The following is a 23,094-nucleotide window of genomic DNA, read 5'->3' as shown; positions in this document are numbered from 1 at the left end:
CCTCTCCCAGCTCTCATGACAACCATCCTCTGACCATTCGAAACTGGTTTGGACGCGTCATTCCTTGAGTGTTGGCATTCTCAATGGTTCCATTCAAGTTCTCTATTTTCTGAGGCTAGACACTCAACCCATGTGGACTGGTTCAAACTCATGACTTCCAATCACACCTGTTTGCTGACAAATCTCTGGAATCTATTTCTGAGCCCAGATCTCTTCCCTGAGCTCCACTAGGATGTCCCAGAGATGGCCCAAATCTAATGTGTCAAAACCAGTATTAATCCTCTCACACCTTCCCATCCTGTTCCCCCTGGCATAGTCTCTCTCGCTCTCTCTTTCTCTTAGGGAACGGCAATACAATCCACCAGAGGCCCAAGCCCAAAGACTGGGAGTCACACCAGATTTCTTGCTCTCCTTGCATAAGGAGCCAGTCACCATATCCCAGAGTCCAGCTGAATGTATCCTCAATCTGTTTTCACCTCTCCATCCTGACTCTGGAGGTCTCATCCTTCCACCTCCCTAGCAAGAAGGAAGCCATTCCTGATTGATTCCCATTTCAGCTGGCCTCCCCCTGGCCCCTTTCTCCATCTGAGAATCTTTCTAACTAGCAGATCTGATGAGGCACTGAAAGCATAAACTGGCTTATAGAGGTTCCAAGATGGAGCCAAGCTCCTAATTATACATGGCCCTTCAGAATCTGGCTTTTGCTACCCATATATACTCTCTGCAAGTGGCCCACATAACCAAGCAGGCCAAGTGGTTTCACTTCTCTGCACTGCCACATGTACTTTTCTATTGGGTGGAATGCCTTCTGCTCCATGTCTAGATAATCGTAATTTACTCTCCACAATTTTGAAGGGGCGGGGGGAGGGGGAGAGATGATCTGGTTCCCTTTCCTGCTTTGGGTTCCTGAGTTATTTTTACTTGTATACTCTCTAGACATTAGGCTTTTATGTGGAGTTTTAGAAAAGTTTAAGGTGAGAATTTGTGTTACAACCCCAAATAGCCATAAATACAGTTTTCATCTGTAAACAAGGGTCCTGGACTCACTGATCTCTGAGGACCCTTCACATTCTCTCTGGCTTTCTATATGCACATCCACTGTCACAGTTAGCAAAGAAACGGGCTTTCAGTCACTAAATTTTTCCAGAGTCTAAAATGTAATGAAAATGTTATGTGAGGTCCTAGATTAGTCTCCATAACATAAATGACTCTTATTATGGAGACACTGAAGCAATCTGGTTTTATGAGACTACTCTTGATAAATTTTGTGATAATGTGATTTTACCTATGATTTAAAGAAACTTCCCCACACATAACCAGAAAGCTTTGTATTTAAAGTGCATTTCACAAATCCAGGTTCCAAATTACCTAAAACTGCCTCTTAGCAGGTGTTCAAGTCTCTTGTTTACAAGCAGAAACGGATTCAATAAAATGAAATATTTTGACCTTGCAGGAGAGTTAGTCAGAAATAAAGTCTCAAAAGGGTAGGAAAAATCTGTTCTTTTCAAATTACTTTCAGTCTCATTATACCTTAATCGAAAGGTAAAGTTATGCTTCAAATAATAAAATTACACACTTACTAGAATCTTATGTCTTTTAATGTTCTTCTGGCTGATTTCAGCTGCCATCAAAGCTTCCTATAGTTACAGTACGCATGATAAAAGGAATCAGAAAAGAAGGGAGGGAAAATGCAAGAGAGTGGGAAAGAAAGATATTGAGGTTATAAACACTATATTTATTATGTTTTAAAGTTCTGCACTACATAAATAAAGCCCCATTTTCCTGTGGCTTTTGCTTCAAGCACGGGCATTTTTAATGTTATGGTTGAATGAACCTCACTGCATTCAAACTCAAACAAAAGCAGTCAACCAAAATGAAGACTTCTCTTATTTCCATTTGAATGCATTTCCACATTAGGATATTGGAATCTCATTTCAGCCACAAATCAAAATACAACAAAACCTCCTAGATTCAAACAAACAAAAAAATTCATCTGTCATTCTAAATTTGCATGACATACATTGACAAAGGGGCACTTTTCCTTTATGAAATGCAAAAAAATAAGCCATATGCAATTAAGATTTTGAAAATCCCTGATTTTACTTTTATTTTGAAAAGTTCATAATTATTACTTTAACAGAAATGTTTAAACCATAAAATTATTGGGGCGCCTGGGTGGCTCAGTAGTTAAGCGTCTGACTCATGGTTTCAGCTCAGGTCATGATCTCCAGGTCATGGGGTCGAGCCCCGCATTGGGGCTCAGTGCAGAGTCTGCTTGTCCCCTTCCTTCCCCCAACCCTCAAATAAATACATTTTAAATAAATAAATAAGTAAATAAAATCTTAAAAAAAACACATAAAATTATTTACAGAACTACTGGATCTGAAACAAGATGGTAATAACTGAAATATAAACTTTTTGTATCAATACCTGGACTCCAGTTTGTACACGAAAAACATTTTTCCCCCAAATCCTTTCAGGGGGTCACAAACTTAAAGCAATATATAAGTGGATTAGTTTTTGGGTTTTTTTTTTAAGATTTTATTTATTTATTTGACAGAGAGAGAGATAGCGAGAGCAGGAACACAAGCACAGGGAGTGGGAGAGGGAGAAGCAGGCTTCCTGCTGAGCAGGGAGCCCGATGTGGGACTCGATCCCAGGACCCTGGGATCATGACCTGAGCCGAAGGCAGACGCCTAACGACTGAGCCACCCAGGCGCCCAGTTTTTGTTTGTTTTTAGCTAATTATTAGCATGTAAGCCCATCCAGAGAGTTTCTCTAACCAAACCAACATAATACTGCCTTTTTAAGCTTTTGAAATCAGAAAAGTTTTCGTTTTTAAAAAAGAAAAGCTCGGGGCACCTGGGTGGCTCAGTCGTTAAGTGTCTGCCTTCGGCTCGGGTCATGGTCCCGGGGTCCTGGGATCGAGCCCTGCATCGGGCTCCCTGCTCAGCGGGGAGTCTGCTTCTCCCTCTCCCACTCCCCCCTGCTTGTGTTCCCTCTCTTGCTGTGTCTCTATCAAATAAAAAATCTTTATAAATAAATAAATAAATAAATAAATAAATAAATAAAAAAGAAAAGCTCATCATGGGACATTTTTCTATTCAAATCAGTCTGATTCAAGACTCAATGGAGTGGACAACATCATTCTATCTGAAAAGTAGTTCAAACCATCCTCAGTGAATAATAACTTCATAGCTTAACTTTATACATGAAATTTGCACAAATGAATGGTACCACTAAAATATATGAGACAATTCTGAAATACTAGCTCCATTTTATTTTTCCCAAAAAGCCACAAAACAAACACTCGGATAGGCTGGATCGAACCCACTCCGCTCCCTCTACCACCACCTCCTGCTCCACTGAACAGTAAAGCCAGTTAACGCCCTTGTAATCTTTTCCCCCCTAATTTCTGAAAAGGGTATTGGAGAGTTATTAGCCTCCTATATATTTTTAGCTTAGGGCATTCTAATTCACCTACACAAAAGATTTATTACAGAAACCTTTTCTCCTCTGTTACAGATGTGTAAATACTTTAAAGAAAGCAAAATCAAAACTACCTCGTATTTCTTCTTTTCAAGGAGCCAATCAATGTGGTCATCTTGGTCTCGTTCCTTGGCTACCACAACATCTCTTGGACTCACGATGTAAAAGAGCGATTCCCCTTCAGAGTACTCTAGAGGTGAGGGAAGAAAGAACAGTGTGGGCGACTCAGCAGTAGAAACCTGGGCCGTGGTTTCAGAGACTTGGTTAGGTAACCCAACTCCAGAGGGAACAGAAAACCTGCCTACCTTTGGAGCAAGTGTGTTTGGCTCTGTTTGAAGGTGGGAGTGCTTTAAAAAACATTTACATGTAAAATTATTCAAAAAAAAAAAAAAGAAGGGAGGGAAGGAAGGAATACCAAAAAACTTAAAGTAAGGTAGGTTTATAATTCTGTGTTTAACACATTAACATTGTGACCTCAACTGAAAGATGATGATCAAAATTCTCTGTGTCTATGGTGTATCAGAATTCATCTTCTGTATATAAACTTAATTTATCGCCATTTACAACACTGTTCTATTTTAACAGAACAATTACACCCCACAGTTGGCGATAAATGTTTCTTCCTCATCAAGGTCAAGGCCATCTACAGCATAAATGACAGATGCCCCAAACCCTGGGGACATAATCTATCATTCCAGCATGTTGTGCACAATGCCGATCGTGAGGGTTTCCTGCAGAATTCAATTATACAACCTGTTCCGAAGGGTTTCTAAGTGTGCAGTGAGTTTGCTCCGAGCAAAATACCTAGCTCAGACACTTCCAGTTGTGAGTCACATTTGCTTTTTGTCAAGTCCAGAATAGACTCACACATTTCTCAACTGATTAGGGGCCACATATAAGAAAGCTCTGACTGTATAGAGTATTTCTTTGTTTCCTTTGGCCAAAATGAAAACTGAAAATATTCTGAAAACATGTCAATTGTTTTGGAAGCAGGAAAGAATTTCTAAAAAAAAAAAAAAAAAAAGCTTAGGCTGTTCTACTTTCATTAATGTGTTTTTATTTATTTATTTAAAAGATTTTATTTATTTTTTGACAGAGAGAGGGAACATAAGCAGGGAGAGTGGGAGAGGGAGAAGCAGGCTTCCTGTGGAGCAGGGAGCCCAATGTGGGGCTCGATCCCAGGACCCTGGGATCATGACCTGAGCCGAAGGCAGATGTTTAATGACTGAGCCACCCAGGTGCCCCACCGTCATCAATGTATTTTTTTTTTTAAGATTTTATTTATTTATTTCAGAGAGAGAGAATGAGAGACGGAGAGCACAAGAGGGAAGAGGGCAGAGGGAGAAGCAGACCCCCTGCTGAGCAGGGAGCCCCATGTGGGACCCGATCCCGGGACTCCAGGATCATGACCTGAGCCGAAGGCAGTCGCTTAACCAACTGAGCCACCCAGGCGCCCCATCATCAATGTATTTTTAAAGGATATGAGGACACTCAAGCACAGAGGCCCCAGTATGACCAAAGAGCAGTGGTTCGTCCTTTATTTCTGGGCAGTGACCAGTGCATTCATTCATCCACTCTACAAATATTCAGTGAACACCGAGTATTCGCCAGGCACTCTTCCAGGCTCTGGGCATTTGGTCACAAACAGAAAGAGGACTTCTCTGCCATTCCAGAGCATACTTTCCAGATACATAAAGTTGGGAGTCGTATGGCAACCACAGAATCATGCTGCCTGACGTCAATGTAAGTGTCACACTAATTAGGACAACAGACAAAATCTGAGAACAAAGACCACGGAGCTTACTCACCTCGGTACTGGCCCCAGGCCTACCCGGCCCGTCTGCTGTGTGAGCGGGCCCTCATCTTCGACACGAGAGGTCTGCCCAGGTAGTCTCTACGACCCTTGCAGCCCCTCAATTTAAATTCCTGGTTGTGCTAATCACATGAAAGGGAAAAAAACCCACAAGTATAAGAAATACCATGAGCCAGAGCCTTGGTCTCTCACCTAAATGATAATCTCTACACTCATTCTCCTGAAAGCCTCTCACGGTCAGAGCATCAGAAGAGATCTCTTCACAGGTTTCAGAGAGTGGCTGGATGATATCCAGTCTCGGCCTGGCACAGTATTCTCTTTCCTGGGGGGAAAAGAGAGGGAAAGGCGTGTTCTCATTACATTTGTAGAACCTGTACAAATTCGTTCCAGTCATAATTAAGTGCTCTGGCTTCATAACTTGGGCAGATGTGAGCCTTTCTAACCACCTGCATGGACAGCCTCATCACACTGTATTTCCTGACCTTTTGTGTGACATCAACAGGACAGGCGCTACTGAGCCCCTGCAGCCGTCCGCCACTCAGCTCCAGGGCACGGCCACCGCACACTTCCGCAACTGGCTTACATCTCTTCCTCACCAACGTGAGAAAGGGTAAAAATAACATTACAAGCTGCCAAACCACTACTGGTAAGCTTACTGGTGATGCTGAAAAGCCACACAGACTGAGAGCTACGTCGACAACAGAGCACGCTGAGAAGGCAACGGTTGCCACGGGCACCACCCAGCGTGACAGGCAGGAGTCACTGGCGGCTAGCACAACCGAGAAACCAAGTTTTTAATTTTCTTTTTCATTAATTAAAATTTAGACAGCCACATATGGTTAATGACCATAGTTTTGAACAGTGCAGTTCTAGGTCAAGAGAGAAAGGGGAAGGAGAGTTTTTTAGGACCGATGCAGTTCCACTAATCTAGAAGGTGATGAGACGCAGACTGTTCTCACTGAGCTCTTTTTTTAAAAAAATATTTTATTTATTTGACAGAGACAGACACAGCGAGAGAGGGAACACAAGCAGGGGGAGGGGCGAGGGAGAAGCAGGCTTCCCGCTGAGCAGGGAGCCTGATGCGGGGCTCGATCCCAGGACCCCGGGATCATGACCTGAGCCAAAGGCAGACACTTAACGACTGAGCCACCCAGGTGCCCCTCTCACTGAGCTCTTAAATGACCCCTTGGAGAATATTATTGCTCCAAATACCACAGATGAAGGAACTGGGGATCAAAAACTCTACTAAGGTCAAAGTCACACAAGTAAATGGTGAGACCGCAAGTTGTGGAAAAACTGGGACTTATGGGTGAATCTTGAAGTCAAGTTTGTTTCACTTTGAAAGTTTGTGCTTCTGGAGCATTCAGCATGCCGGCATAAAACACACAACTTGAGTGTTTTCCAAAGCAGCAAGACCTGCAGCTGTGTGGCCCTGGCAGAGAGACCCCAGAGGAAGGGGACAGCGTGAGACAAATCGGGGCTTCCCCAACTCCCCATGTTCCCCGAAGAACACCGTAAGCCTCAAAGAGTACCTGATCCATTTTGTTAGGTTAACTGAGAAGCAACTGCATTAACTTTGCGTCTCATACGTTTTAAAACCTTCCAAAAATAAAACAGCAACTATAAAAGATCAACTAGTAGAGGGAAAAAAAATAGCAAATATATAGCATAATTTTTCCCATCTGTGGAAAAATGAGAAATATCTCAATTTTGAAATGGGGAAAAATGGAAAGACTTGAATATTTAAAAAATTAACTGCTATAACAATGACAAAAAAAAAAAACAAAATTAGAATAGCAAGGATAGAAAAAAATATTTGAAGCAAATATTTTTTTGAAGTTCTATTTTTATTTTTTTTAATTTAATTTTATTATGTTGTTAGTCACCATACATTAGTTTTTGATGTAGTGATCCACGATTCACTGTTTTCGTGTAACACCCAGTGCTCCATGCAGAACGTGCCCTCTTTAATACCCATCACTGGGCTAACCCATCCCCCCACCCTGCTCCCCTCTAGAACCCTCAGTTTGTTTCTCAGAGTCCATAGTCTCTCATGGTTCATCTCTCCCTCCAATTTCCCCCCCTTCATTTTTCCCTTCCTTCTCCTAATATCCTCCATGCTATTCCTTATGTTCCACAAATAAGTGAAACCATATGATAATTGACTTTCTCTGTAAAGCAAATAATATTAAGAGAAAACTGCATTGCTTGGTCACATAAACAGCTCCTTGAGATGCATAAGGAAACCATCGGTGATGTGATTCATCTTGTTACTTCACAACCTTTGCTCAGTGGTCAAGCAGCCCTGCTTATCTGTGAACTTCCCAAGAGCGAGAATTTGGTAGTATTGTTGGTTCTCTGATCCTTAGTGCATATTAGCATGACTCTGGATACGCATATGCTTTATTAATGGATGAAAGAGAAACAAATGTTAGGGGGAACAGCTTAATAAATCTAGATGAAATAGTTCACAACCAGTATAAATGACAATGATAGGAGAATACACAGCCGCATGGAGAGAGAACAGAGTAAGGTTCATAAAAATCGGCAACACAGAAGAGCGAGTCACCATGACGGCAACTGTGCGGACACATGCACGGATGTGACAGGTATAAGGGAGAACATTCTGGGGGAGGATATGCAGGATATAAAGTTTTTTGTGTTTTTTTTTTTTAATTATTTTATTTATTTGACAGAGAGAGACACAGCAAGAGAGGGAACACAAGCAGGGAAGTGGGAGAGGGAGAAGCAGGCTTCCCGCCGAGCAGGGAGCCTGATTCGGGGTCGATCCCAGGACCCTGGGACCATGACCTCTCGAGCCAAAGGCAGACGTTTAAGGACTGAGCCACCCAGGCGCCACCTAAAGACAAGTTTTGTTTAATGTTGTAGATACACTGTCTTTTCCATATGAAAAAAGAGGGAGAGGGGAGTGGCCTGGACCCCCGCTTGCTTTACTCCTTTTGTCTTAATTTTATCAGCTTATTCCGTGTTTAAGGATCGAAGGTATACTTTGGTGTCATATAAAATAGCTACGTGCGCTGGCACACACATTCGTGAGTCCTCTCCGAGTCCCTCACACCTCTTCCTCTGAAAAAATTCCATTTTTTTTCTTTTCAATTCTGTTTTCTAATTTGCTCTATGAGGTCGGCCTTTCTTTGGTCTTTACTTCTTTATAATACTCTCATTTATTAACAAAGGTTTCCCTGCTTCCTTTCTTTTTTTTGCTCAGTTGTTTATGAGGCTTTCCCTTTTTCATTTTACTGCTTCTTTCCTATGTCTTTCAATCACATTCTCAACCCACCCCACTTCCCTCATCAGAAAGCACTGTACTTACTCCCTCGGGAGCCACTGCTTTTCTTTATTTTCAAAAAAATAAATAAAATAATAAAGTGATGTCCTGCAACAGGGCTAGGAGCCAGCCCTATTGATTTTAGTCGCTCTGAGTATTCACTTAAGTCTCCAGCATCCCACTGCCTAGCAACATGGGCGCCCAGAGCCTCAGGTTACTATAGTGATGCCTTCCCACTGCAAGTGCTCACTCAGAGAAATGCTCAAGAGCAGGTGCCACTTCAAAACTGGGGCTCCCCCCGTTTTATTCCTAGCCAATTGAAAAGGGGGGGAAAAGGAGAGGATACCGATAAGGAGAGCCCTACTTGCTGTCAAGGGCTAGACAATCAATTTGCCATTTCTTTTATATCCAGCACCTAAGAGAAAATCCTACATAAGCTCTCCTTGTTTATGCCTTGAAGCCCCCCCCAACCCCCCTTCCTGGCAGAACCCCTGGACTCTAACAGTGAAGACAAGCTGGGAATGGGGGGCCCATCTAGGCTCCAAAGGAAGACCGAGTGGCTCCACTGGACATGCCCTCCACTGGATCACAAACACAGGCTCCCCTCCAAAGTCACGTACAACAAAATTTGGGTCTCTGACGCTTTCTCTTGGCCATGCGCTTCACACCCTCATTTGCACTGATAACTGAGACTTTGCCACAACCTATTTCAAAGCAAAAATCAGTCGGCCACTGGGAAGTAAGCAAATCTGTCTGGACCACAGGAAATAATGAAGTGCCCTTTCCGTAATTCCCTCTGACCACAGGGGCCCCTCTTGTTGCAGCAGATCAACTTCATCGCTGTCATTTCTGCTAATGCACAGTGTCAGCTTAGTTTCTTCGCCCTTCAGCAAAAGAAATCCTTCATTCCTTTCAACAAAAATACCGAGAGATGGAAAAAAGAGAAAAAAAAAATGACTCCCCTTGGCTCGGCAAAGGGAACAAAGGCACGCAATGAGTGGAGCTTCTGAAAGGTAAATATATAATCTCCGCCGACCTTCTTTTATAGGTCAGGAAGTTCTGCTCAGACTACAGCACAGCCCTTTCATGGGCAACCTGATCTGGCTACAATGCTGAAAAACGAACCCACACTTCCCTTTGCATTTGGGGTATAAAAAAAAAATTACCGTTTTTTCTGACACCTCCTTCACATAGGAAAGAACAACAAGCTGATCACAGAGAGGTGCAAGTCCACTGACGTAGAATTCAGTTTCAAACTGAGACACTGCAAACAAAAGGGATGGGAGAGTCAGTGTTAACAGGAGCAAAAAGCAGCCCCCCCCCGCCCCAAGGAAAGGACACATCGACTACAAATGCTGGGTGGATTTACCGTAGAAATCTAACATAAAGGGGGCGTGGATAAACTCACTTTTTTGACAATAATGAAAGGCCAGAAAAGGATATCCAGGAACTCAAACTTGAAATTTACTATCACCGTCAAAAGCAAGCCTGACAATAACAGCAGCCTGAACGGTCACACATGACACTGTGACCAGCTAGCTTAAAAATGACATAGTTAAATCCCATGAAGACACTTTAAAACCCAGAAAACCCAATGTAAACTAATATTAACAGCAACAGTATTTTTTTTAAATGCCTTAGGTTTTTCACAATTAAGGTATTATAGTGATCCAAAGGTGACAAGGAACGCTGTTTGTAATTATGAAACTATTGTTCCTTTTTAAAAATAAACATTTTATTTGAAGACTCAAGAAGTAAAAAAAAAAAAGTGTGTTAATACAGATTACATTGTGATGAAAGATCACTATTTCCTAAGTGAAATAAAGGTCAGAGAAAATAAGAAATTTCTTTCTTTTTAAAGGCATTTAAAATTCAAAACCAGTGCATCACTTAAGTATATGGATTTAATTACAATGGAGTTCACAGACCCAATAGAAAGCTCAGTAGTAGAAGTACTAATATTGCTAACAGTGTGATTCTAATAATTAGCTGCTGTAAAAAATTTATAATAAATGACTTTTGCTTTAAGCAACTAAGTTTGGGAGTGGTTTGTTACACAGCAAAGCTAGCTGATACAGTAGTGGTGGGGGCAGAGACCCTTCTAGGAGTCATGCACTGCCCTTACAGATTCATTTGGAAACAGATCCTCATTTGGACCCACTGCATTTTCTAAGAGTTTCCTGACTTAGACCCTCTCCACAGTTTCTGGTATTAGTTTCAGCTTCAGATTCAGTTAAGTTTTGTGTTACAGTCTAAGATTTTATTTATTTATTTATTTATTTATTTGAGAGGGAGTACATGCAGAGCAGGAAGAGCAGAGGAGGAAGGAGGAGGGGGAGGGGGAAAGAATCTCAAAGAGACTCCAGGCTGAGCGTGGAGCCCAACGTGGGGCCTTGATCTCAAGACCTTGAGATCACAACCTGAGCTGAAACCAAGAGCCGGACGCTTAACCAACTGAGCCACTCAGGCGCCCCAGATTTAGTCAAGTTCTATGATGAAACTATTCTTCTCTCCAAACTAGGGGAAGTCAGTGTAGCATATTAGAAAAAATATTTAATGTAGCAGCACCTGGGTGGCTCAGTCAGTTAAGTGTCTGCCTTCAACTCAAGTCATGATCTCAGGGACCTAGTATCAAGCCCTGCATCAGGCCACCTGCTCAGTGGGGAGTCACTTCTCCCTCTGCCCCTCTCCCCAACTCTTGCTCGCTCTCTCTCAAATAAATAAATAAAATCTTAAAAAAAAAAATATTTAATGTAGAGTCAGGAAATCTGGGTTATAACTTCCAGTTATAAGTTGAACACTTAACTTCTGCATGTATAACTTTTCCCATCTATAAAATAATGGAATCAGAGTAGAAATAAAACCCCTAACACAGATGAAATAAGGGGCTACTGAATTTTTCTTCTGCCTCTTCTCCACTTCCTTGCAGATCCCTTAGTGTTGCTTGTCTCTGCCTATCTTTAATGCCAACTTCTTATACAACTGTTTTCACAATTTAATTTTCACACCAAAATGAAATTGAGGTTGACCAAAAAAGTTACTAAATGGTAACATAAACATTAAAAAGGTAGTATTTCTTATGCTTTGTCCTTGGTTAGATCACATAGGTGGTCACGGTGTCCTGTTAAGAACCAAAGAGTGGAACTCCAAAGGCAGGTGCTCTGGTCCCAGCACTGCCACTAGCACTGTTCCTCAGTCTTCATGAGCCCGAACTGAATATTTTTATCCAGGCACTTAAAACTACTTTTGGTAAAATGGTAATGTGATACATGTTCACATGAAGTGTGTATGCAGAGAACCACCTTCACCACGGCCACACGTACAGATGAGCACATCCAGTGTAGCCAGGCATGGAAGGTTCTAGAGAAGCTCCCACAGAGGGAGCTGTACACAGGGGAGGAGGGTAGGGAAGGGACAGGGGAGGGCTGGAATGTACAGATGCTACTGAACAGTATGGGGCCATGGAGGACCCAGTGATCAAAGAGGTGGCAGTTTCGCATTCTAGAAGGCACACCGGCACACTAACCAGAAGTTCTGATTGCCATCACTCCTGAGGTGGTTAAACCCCATTTGGTAGAAATGGACTTGAAAAAAAAAAAATGAAAAAAAAAAAAAAAAAGAAATGGACTTGAGTTCTCTTTTACTAAGTAACATTTCATCATTGAACTGCTATACATACAGTTCAATCAACAATCAACCAACCAACCAGAGATGCCACAGATTCATGGGAGTCACAAGGAAGATTTGATGTGCTTGTCTACCACAGGCACCTGAGGGAGAACATCATCTGGCCAGTGGTGGGTGAACAACGTACTCTCCCCATTCAGGATGCCAAATATACTGCCTAAGCTCCCACTGACAAGGAGGATCAGTGTCTCTCCTACAGGTAACCCAATATACATCAAGCCTTGGTTTCTATGAATGAGCTTTAAGGAACAGAACAGAGAAGCTAGAAAATAATTCTATCTGAATCTTCCCTGCTCCACATCCTTATTTCCCAGTCCACAAGAGCTTCCACAAATAAGACAGAAAATCTCCTGTTCTCTAATTAAGAATGATAGAAAATCTAATGTGTTCTTAAAGAAAACAAGGGAAAATGTGCAGAACCACATAGCTATTTCACTTCTCAATTCCAGACACTGTAATAAATGCTTTTGTTAAGTACTAGATCTTACCAGACTTCACTGAGAATTAGTAATAATTTAGGCAGACAATGTGAAGTGCCTAAATTATAAACTAACTGGAAAAATGCTATTTATGAAGAAAAGATGTCGCATATAAAAAGAGTGTCAAGATTAGTGTCAAGAGAAGGAAATGTGGAATAGTAATATTTATTCTCCTGAAGCACATGCATAAATGATGTAAAAGTTTATGGGCTGATTTTGTAAAATACCTTCAAATAATTACGGGGCTTTCTATTTCAAATTTTCAAAAGACCGGTGGACGTTTCAGTTAATTATTTTCCCCAACATTCTCTTCTTTTCCACGTATCAATGATTTTAGTCATCTTAATGAAGATTACTTGTTTTTCCCTAAAGGAGAACTAGTTTAAAAACACATAGTTTATAGGTCTATTAACACAGAAGCTCATCTTTAAACTGGTTATCTGGAACAGATAAATCACAAAGAAAACAAAGACAAACTCGGTTGGAGAGCACTTAAACAAACCATAAGGTAAAAGCTGAAGAGAGGGAAGAAAAAGGAGAATGCCATTTCCAGAGGGAGCCCAAGCCAGCAGCTATACTTCAGGATCTACAGAGTGCGGTGATGGCTCCCTGGCCCTACTACGAGTAGGATGGACATGGCAAGGGGGTGCTGGTCAGGACTGAGGCACAGCCTTCTACCTCCACAGATGCAAGCGGTGCTGTGCTCTGGCTTATTCTGGGGGGTAAGTGTTCCTTGAAACACGAAAAGAAAGTATTCAAGGAAAAAGACAAAAAAGAGAGATTCCAAGCATATTGAGAGAAAGAGAAAATTTCAAAAGGATTCTTCACAGGAAAAATCTATTCAGGGAGGTCCTTTGGACGCAGAATGGGGACCCCGATGCAGAAGGGAGTTTGTGGAGTTCTAGATTCACACTATCCAACAGACTATTAACGCAAGCCAAAGAGACAATCTGCATATGCAATTTTAAATTTTCTAGTAGCCATATTAAAAAGAGGTAAAATTTTAAAAATATATTTAACACAACATATCTAAAATGTTTTCAACATGTGACAACATAAAAAATTAAGGAGACGATTTACTTCTTATCTTCATACTAGGTCTTTAGAATCCTGTATGCCGTGCAGCTCAATTCACACCCGCCACTCTTCAATGACTCCAAGTGGCCAGTGGCCTCTGCACTGGGCAGCAGAGATCGAGATGCCCAACAGACTGTCTTGAAAGTCCAGTAATTGTACTCAAATATATCTTAATGGTGCTCATCGTGGGTCACTCTTTTCAGATACAGAGGGGTACACTTTTAATTTTTAGCTTTCGGTTTTGTTTGTAGTTTCAGGAAATTTTTCTTGAATTACTGTTTTTCGTATCTGCTCCTTTCCTTTGTTTTGTTTTCTTCAGGATCTCTTTATTTGTAGATTGAATTGTCTTTGCCAGTCTTCAGCATTTATTTCATTGCAAAATATTTTTCTTACTGCTCTGTGATTTTCTAAATTGTCCTTTTATTTATAAATATTTGAGTTCTGTCATCTCATTTGAGATTTTTTTTTAATTCGGATTTTTGTTCTTTCATGTCTTGCTATTATTTTTAAAAAAATGTCTCATAGCTTGTTCTGGGTGTTTCTTTCCAGTTTCTTGCTTTCACTGCCAACATGGTTATTCTGCTCCTTATTTACTTTCCCTTAAACCTCAGTATGGGATTTGACCTTGGTACCTTTCCAGTCCTCATCCGTGGGTGACGTCATGGTCCCCGATCTCTTAGAAAGAGGCAGGGACTGGGACAGCTCTTCAAACTTAGCAGAGTTCCTTTTTATGCTGTTTTTATTCAGTGTTAAAAACCTGGCCTCTTGCATTCTGAGATGTCCCGGCACTGTTCCCGCCCCACTTGTACCTGTCTCTTCTCTTCAGTCTCTACAGTTCATATCCTATTCAGGTTTTATTCTCCTCCAGCCTCGGCACACAGCACTAGATGCTTGACTGCTTAAGGGTTCACAAAGGCCCCGGGGCTGTGAGCCCCTCATCTAAATGCAGCCCTGCATCCACTGAGCAGCTGGAGGTCTTCTCCAGGAAATACCCACACACTGGTTGGGGGTTCTTCTGATCCCAAATTCACCAGCTGCCCCCTTGCTCCCCTCTACTTTCTCTCACACAGATATTGACACCACAGCTGGTCTTGTGGCTGTCAGTGCTTTCTCCCACTCACTTGTATCTGGGGTTCTCAGGGCTACTCTGTCGCTCAGTTGTGTTGTACATGTTGTCAATGAGTCCTTGGTCGTATGATCTAGTTGTTCCATTTTTAGGTGTTGACTCAGGCAGATTGAAAAATTATGCTACCACTGCCACCATCTTCTGAGAATCCTCCAAGCATAAAATGTTAAGATACCCGTGAGACACACCAACTTTATTATCCGCCGGGGCAATGGGGTCGGGGTTAGAGTCACAAATACACAGGTACCACTGGGCCTTCCGTTGCATACCCACTATCAGTTTCAGAATGATTGCCAAAAGAAACTAACAAGAACTCTCTTGTACCTTGGGTCTTACATCTTTGGGGGTTATCAACTACTTAATAAAGAACTACTGAGCACCAATTTGGCATAAGACATTCTTTTAGAAGCATCAGAATGATAAAGACCCTGTCTGACTTAAAAGATATTGTGACATTGTGAGTCTAGAAGCAAGTAACAATAATAATAAATATAATGATGATAATAATAATAATACCACATGCTATGTAAAAATGGAAATAAAGCAAGACACAGTACAAAGCAGGATAATTTATTTCCAGGGGATAGGGATTAGGGTGAAAACAGCAATAATCATGACTATAAGCCCCCAAGGGCGGGCATGGTGTTTATAACATAAAACATTTCATTACATGTTCATTAAAAAATTTTCATTTAAAAAATGTTATTTAAAACGTACATTAAATTGTAAAGGACAAAAATCAAGATTTTAGGTCTGAACACAAAGACCATTCTCCAAATAATTCACAAGTAGATTATCTCACTATCAGTATATTCAGACCTATAAGTGATATTTAAATCAATATTCTTGATTACGTGCACCTGTATCATATAGGTTTACAGAAACATTTTACTGAAAATGCAGTTATGAAATATATTAATCTCTTCAGGATAATTCAATCGAAGCTTATTTATATGTTTCCCTCAATTCTCGTTCAACTGACTTGAGGGACGACAGTATTTTCGTCTTCTGATTGTTAAAAGAAACCAGTTTTTCTCTCTCACTGAGTAACTGAAAATGATAGTAATATTACTAACAGCTCCCATTTAAGGAACATTCCCCACATGAGAAGCAATTCGCAAATGCTGTACATACAGGATTTCTTTTCACCGTAACAACCCTGTACTTCCTTCAGGGTGGGGCGCTAAAGCTCAGTGAGGTTAAGTAACTTGACTAAAGTCACCTGAGTGGAAGGTATCACAAGTAGGAATTTGAAGTCTTCCTTTTCCCAGACAGCAGTCACACAGAGCTGCTCTGGTTAGAAGTGTGCTACAGGTAGCAGGAATGCAAGCTATGGCCTTGACCACTCTGTGGCGGCAGCCGGGTGCCCAGCCCTTTTCTAGAATCTGCTGGGTTACAAGCACAAAACCACTGCTACCTGCGCTGCTTCTTTGGTTTTGGCCCTTGTTTTCCCTTTGGTTTTGGCCCTTGTTTTCCCTTTGTGGGTTTCAAAATGCCCATTAGATGTGGCCCGGAGGATCTGTTATCTTCATTGGAGCTACATAAAATAATCCGCTACAGATCTGGGCCTCTAAGATTCTTAAAAAAGCAAACAAACAAGAGTTTCTCAAGCAACATATAAATAGGAACAAGTACCTTTCACTGTCTTATATTCACTTACGAGAAAGCACCGAGGCCCCTATGTGATAGCGCCTTACTCTCCAGAGAATCTGACCCCTTAGTCACCAGATGCTAGTATTTCGTAATGGACTGGATATACTATCCACAGGCTTTTCATTAAGTTTGGACACTCTGTCAGCCTGACCACTGATCTAAGAAAACGCATTTGGAAACCACAACATGCCAACATCTTCAGAGTTGTGCTATGAAGCAGATGCATTAAAGTAAAAGGGACTTTACCGTGTTTTACATCAGCAAACTATGGAGAAGACCTAATACACAGGAATAAAAGAGAAGAGAATGGCTAATGGGCAAGATAACAAAAACATTCAAGTCAGGAGCCAATAGCACAATAAGACAAAAACCATTTAAAGCAAGTTTAGTTTGCAATTTAATTACATCTTTTCTAATCAATATTCAGCACACTACTGTGCTAAATGACAGAGCTAAGCTGATATGATAAGCTCATCTGCTCAACTTTAGCACTCAGGAAGCAGCACCGATGAGGAGTGATTTTTTTTTTTTTTAAAGATTTTATTTATTTATTTGAGATAGAGAGACACAGTGAGAGAGGGAACGCAAGCAGGGGGAGTGGCAGAGGGAGAAGCAGGCTTCCCGCTGAGCAGGGAGCCCGATGCGGGGCTCGATCCCAGGACCCCGGGATCATGACCTGAGCTGAAGGCAGACGCCCAATGACTGAGCCACCCAGGCGCCCCGATGAGGAGTGATTTAGTGAGTAGCTCATGACACACTGCTCACACAACAGAAAAGGTAATAATGGTTAAGGACCTGCTGGGTCTAAAGGGTCAAACCAAGTGGTTATATTTTAAGTTGTAAATAGGCTATTGTCAAAAAATAAAGGACAAATGTTAGCGAGGATGTGAAGAAACTGGAACCCTCATACATGGCTGGTGAGAACACAGAATGGCAGAGGGCTATGAAAAACAGCGTGGAAAAAATAGAACTATCATATGATCCAGCAATCCTACTTCCGGGTATTTATCCAAAATAATTGAAATCAGGATCTTAAAATGACATTAGCATTCCCATGTCCACTGCAGCACTGTTCACAATAGCCGAGATGTAGAAAACAAGCTAAATATCCATCAACAGAGGAGTGGATAAAGGAAACATGGTATATAGACAGACACTGGAATATTACTCAGCCTTAAAAAAGCAGGAAAATCCTGCAACATACAACAATATGGATGAACCCTGAGGACATTACGCTAGGTGAAACAAGCCAGTCACAGAAAGACAAATACTGCATGATTCTGTTTCTATGACATATTTAAAAGAGTCAAACTCATAGAATCAAAGAGTAGAACAGTGGTTGCCATGGGCGGAGGGAAGGGGAAAATGGGAAATTTCTAAGGTCTAAGGTTTAAGTAAGATGAGTGAGCTCTAGGGATCTGCTGTATGACAATGTACATATAGTCAACAATAATGTATTGTACACTTAAAAATTTAAGAGGGTAGACCTCAACTTGTGTTCTTGCCAGAATAAAATAAAACTTAAAAACAATTTCAGAGACCAAAAACACCCCCAAAGCTACCTTGATGCATCAACTAAACTGAAGTCAAGCGCTAAAAAATAGCAAACAAGAACGTTTCCTCTTTCTCAGATGGTTTAAAGAATCACCTCACAATCTGGGTTTCGTTCCCTTTCCTTAGAAACCATTTTGATAGCCATCCAAGGCAACTATATTCTAGATATTCTCTAACAATCTGGAGGAGGAACAAGGAAGGACTATCAGTCCTAGAATAAAACAAGGGGAACTAAAGTCTCTTACTTCTCCAAATGAGATGCTTTGCTGAACCAAAATAAAGAAAAAAATCCACTGCATTTCATCTGGCCCTTTGAAGAACAGGTGAGCAGACATGATCATTGGCATATTAAAAGGGGTATTTGGATGCTAGAGAATGTCTCCCCAATGGTTTTTATCTGAACGCCCCGAGTAAGCCTCTATCCTTCTCATCAGTTCCTCTGGGGGTCAGAGAGCGGAACGCATGGGAAGAACATATGATACAGGGGTTATGAGCGACAGCTTTGACACTCGGCACATCCTGAGTTCAAATGCTGTTTTCTTTGCTTGTGAATGTAATAATCTTGAGCAGGTTACCTGACCCCTCTGAACCTCAGCTTCTTCACCTATAAAATGGGATGACAGCAGATACAGATCCTACTCATCTGGATCACTGTGAAGATTAAATGAAATTCTACTTGGCATGTGCCTGCTGGTTGTTTTTATAAAAGGAACCAAATGTATCTGTTATATAACATCGGGTGTTTCAGATCTCTTACCAATACTTGTTACGGAGAAAATTTATTAATTCGACACCCAACAACAAACATTCGAGTCTCTGGCACTGAGTGGGGAAGGGTTCTTACTCTGAGGAGGAATGGCTAGAGGAACAGACATGTAATAAAGCAAGTACAATAAAATCTTAATTGCAGAACCTAAGAGCTGAGCACATGGGTGCTCACTATTTTTGTGAAAATTATTTACCTGTCTGTATGTTTTAGTTTTTTTCATAATAAAATGTCAGGGAAAAAATTTAATGCAGAACAGAAGAATGGGGATGAGCCACGTCACTCAGGGCACGAGAACTGTCCCCTGCTGGAACCTGCACAACTGGGTCAGCATAGTCTAATAGGTGGATGGTGAGACACACTTAGATCCAGGAAAGACATTTACCTCACAACTCGCCTCCACCACCACAAAGATGTCTCATTTCCAGGTCACTGTTTTTTTCCCAATCAAGAGGCTAAAAATAGAACAATGTGCTAAATTCTAAGAGCCACAGTGTACAATCAACTGAAGATACGAACACCGCTTAAAGAGAAAAAGATGTCCCCCCTCTTCCATTCCCTCTCTTTCTTCCTGGCTTCAGTCATTTTACATAGATTCCCATATAGTTTTTTCTCTTGATTACTCTTTTTATGAAACAAGCTTCCATATGAAATCAAGATCAGGAAATCAATCGTGAATTTCTCGCATGTAAGTCCTCCATCCCTGGCAGTAGACACCCAGAAAACGACCCACAAACACTGGTTTCATTTCTTCACACTGTCTAAATGCCATTCCATGAAGCCCGTGGAAGACTCTGGTGAAAAGTGCCAAAGAGGGAGGGAGTCCTGTGATAACACAAGAGACCCAAGTTCAAACAAGTATGGCAGGCTTAGACCACAACCTACTTTTAACGATGTAATTTGGAAAAAGAAATGACATCCAAAAAGCCTTACATACAGAGAATGTCTTCATGGGTTGGTGACTGCCCAGTAAACTTAATCCTTATTATTTTTCATTTATAAGAATAAACTAATATCCTATTGTGAGCGAAACCTTTTGTGTTGTTCCTGAGATTCTGATTTATAAGTAAGAGTTATAAACATCTGGCTTCTAAGAAATGTACAGCCACTGAAAGTTCTTTAGCCTCAGTGCCATTTTCACCTCATTTACTAAAGAACAGTGTCTCACACTGTTCAGGGCTAAAGCAAATTGTAATCCAGACCTCCTAATATTTCTCTTCTCCTTTAGCCTCGTCAAGGACTCTTATCTAAACCACTTTGCCTCCTGCTGTGGAAATGGTTTATATTCTTAAAGGTTTGCTCTCAAGAGGGGAAAAAATGGTACTTAACCACTAACCATAGTAGTAAAACGTCAGGAATGTGGTATTGCCCGCACCCACACACAGTCTATTTCACATAAATTGTAGGACAGATGAACTATACTTTAGTAACGTGATCCCAGGGCTCCGGGGCCACCACTGGGCCAGCTATTAGCAGTCACAGAGCCGGGCTGGAAGTTTGCACAGTGATAATCACCACCATGATTCAGTGAGCGCCTACTGTATGCCAAGCACAGTGATAAAGGCGTTACTTAGGTCTCATTCTCACAACCGACTGCAAAGGTAGATACTATCACCTCCATTTTACAGGTGAGGAAAGCCTGGCTCAGGAAGGTGAAGCAAGTTCATTAAGATCATACAGGAATTTGGCAAACTGCCTTGTGTCTCCAGAAGCTGGTGGTCGTTCTGCAGTTAAGATTCTGTCCATTTCTAATGCCACTGTAGTAAGATCTGAGACCAGATATTTATGTCCCTGTGCCCCACCGTCATGGGGGCTGCCACGAGGGTGACGTGAACCAATGTAGGTAAAGCACACAGGGGACTGGTCCACGCCTCATGCGTGAGCAATCAACATCAGCTAAGGAGAGGACAGCTACGATACTTTTATGCCTTCCTGGCAAGTCTTCCATCCCCTTAAAAACTCTCAGAGTTCTTGATTTTTTTCCCACTCATCTGTATTTAAGATATTGGAATACTTCTCTCTCAGGACACTATGCATTGAGGTGTTCAGAGGATTTTGCTGGGAGGCAGGAAAAGAAGACGGAGACATTGAAGTAATGATAGTGACCTGGTAGTTTCCAGTCGTCTCTAGTGTCTTGTTCCTCAGTTCTTCTCAGGACTGTTATATTCTGCACAGGCCTGTTGTGTCCGTACCCTGAGCAATCCCAACAATGCACTTATTTCTCTTTGTAAGGCAAAAAATTATTAAAACCCTACCACCCACTTCTGTCTTCAAGTACAAAATATCCCAGATTGAAATGCTCTGACCATATGAGCCATGGGGGTAATACACACCTTTCTGGTTTTAGAAAGACAGTCATGTGCAAGTGATTTAGCTTCATCTTGTTATAAGAACCCCTCAAAGTGATATTCCCCATCCATCATCCAAATAGGTAAATGAACTTTTCAGCTGACTTATAATGTGGCAAAATTTCTTTGTTGCACAACATTGTCTCCTACCGCTTGGTTCTAAACAGTCCCAAAATAGCTTTGATTATATCTGTTTAATTAGCAAAAGTCATTCTGCTTTCATCCTTTCTGTCTGAATACTTTTACATTAAGTTATAAAACTAAGTTGTAAAAAGTAGTGGTAGATCATCTTCATCATACTTCTCCTGAACAGGTGTTTCCCTGAGTCACAGATCCATTCAGTACTCGCTATTATTTAGTACCTACATCGGGCCACGTCCTGGAGATACAAACACTGAGCAAGGACCCAGAGCGAGCTCTCAGGGAGCTTATGGTGTGGGGGAAGGGACCAACCTACACTGAACAACTGCACAGTCACTGTAAGTGAAACAGGTGTGAGAAAGGGGAGTGACACCCATGCTTCACAGGGGAGGGTCTGACCTTGCTGGCAAGGTCCAGAGGGCTCTTCCCCTACTTGAGCTGAGGGATGATTAAGGGTCAGTGACATGCAAAGAGGCAAGAAGGGCCTTCTAGAGAGACAAGAAGGAGCATGGATGGGTGAAGGTGGCCAGTGTGGCTGCAGTGCGGAGACCAGGGAGGGCCAGCACAGACCCCTGCACTCACGCCAAGATTCTCCTCTCCGTGCTACAAACAACGGGGATGGGCTGAAGGGTGGTGACACGATCTGATTTGTATGCTGACTGCAGTGGGGAGACCAGATCACCACAATTCACAGTGGCAAGAGACACAAACCAGTCAGGAGGCTGCTGCAGTGATCCAGAGAAAAGATTATGGAAGTTCGGCTCAGACCAGTGATGATGAAAATTCGTATTCAGAGGTTATATGTGGACAGGACCAGACGTCAATATGTGCGATGAGCTGCACATGCATGAACGCTCTGAATTCCCAACCACAACCTGTGGGAAAGGTGTTCTTCCTCACATTTTATAGATGAGAATGCAGAGGCATATAGCAGTTTGTCCAAAGTCCAGGTGGGAAACAACAGAACCCAAACCAGTGGTTATTTAACTTCAAAGCCAGCTACAAAAATACTGTGTAAAAATTGGAAATACAGTGAGAAAAGAGGGTCTCTATAGCAAAGTTTCAAAACTTCAAAGCTTCTTGACCTACTTCACTCAGGTCCCAAATGATGAGCCCTGAAGACGAACATGATTTTAGGTTTCCCCTTACTGAAATGGATTCTCTTTTGACGTCTTACATTCCTAGAAGGCTTACCTATTTCAACATATCGACTTGGCAAGTCCCTCATTTCACTAGCATGCCGCTCCTTCACTGAGCAGATCTAGAAAATAAATTCACAGGTTATTTTACTCATGTGATGGAAAACTCTTCATAACATTTCATTCAATATAGGATACTTTTGTTAAATTAGCCATGTAGCACTGGGACGGAGCGCATACAACCTACTCAATGACTTAAAACGACAGAAATTAATTTCAATGACATATAGCAACCATTACTTATGTTCTCCAACATTATTCTTCAGTAAAGTCTTATTCAAGGACAAAGAAAGAAGGGAAACTATAATATCACTTTAACATGTTTCCAATGACCCATTCTCTGCAACTCTACTTAGGGACTACTTCTATCATCGTCCAGATAAAGCCCTTGCAGAAGCACATAACCAAAAAGCCCAATGGCTAACCTGAGCAACATTCACATTAGGGCTTGTGTTTCTGACTACATATTAGTC

At 41.5% G+C, this 23,094-nt stretch overlaps 1 protein-coding gene across 3 annotated transcripts in view; it reads right to left on the bottom strand.

Annotated features, from left to right (window-relative positions):
• VPS41 (VPS41 subunit of HOPS complex) overlaps positions 1-23,094 on the bottom strand; it is a 174,674-nt gene that overhangs the window by 43,484 nt on the left and 108,096 nt on the right. For all 3 annotated transcript variants that reach the window (XM_035026530.1, XM_035026532.1, XM_035026531.1), the window contains 5 exons: positions 22,617-22,683; positions 9,758-9,855; positions 5,495-5,624; positions 3,564-3,679; positions 1,581-1,637 (listed from right to left, as the gene is read on the bottom strand). In XM_035026530.1, the coding sequence (XP_034882421.1) occupies positions 1,581-1,637; positions 3,564-3,679; positions 5,495-5,624; positions 9,758-9,855; positions 22,617-22,683 (468 nt within the window). The remainder of the gene's footprint in view (positions 1-1,580; positions 1,638-3,563; positions 3,680-5,494; positions 5,625-9,757; positions 9,856-22,616; positions 22,684-23,094) is intronic.

The sequence above is a fragment of the Mirounga leonina genome, unplaced genomic scaffold, assembly GCF_011800145.1.
Source record: "Mirounga leonina isolate KUSES-001 unplaced genomic scaffold, KU_Mleo_1.0 Mir_199, whole genome shotgun sequence".
NCBI lineage: Eukaryota > Metazoa > Chordata > Mammalia > Carnivora > Phocidae > Mirounga > Mirounga leonina.
This window is presented reverse-complemented; position numbering and strand designations above follow the sequence as displayed.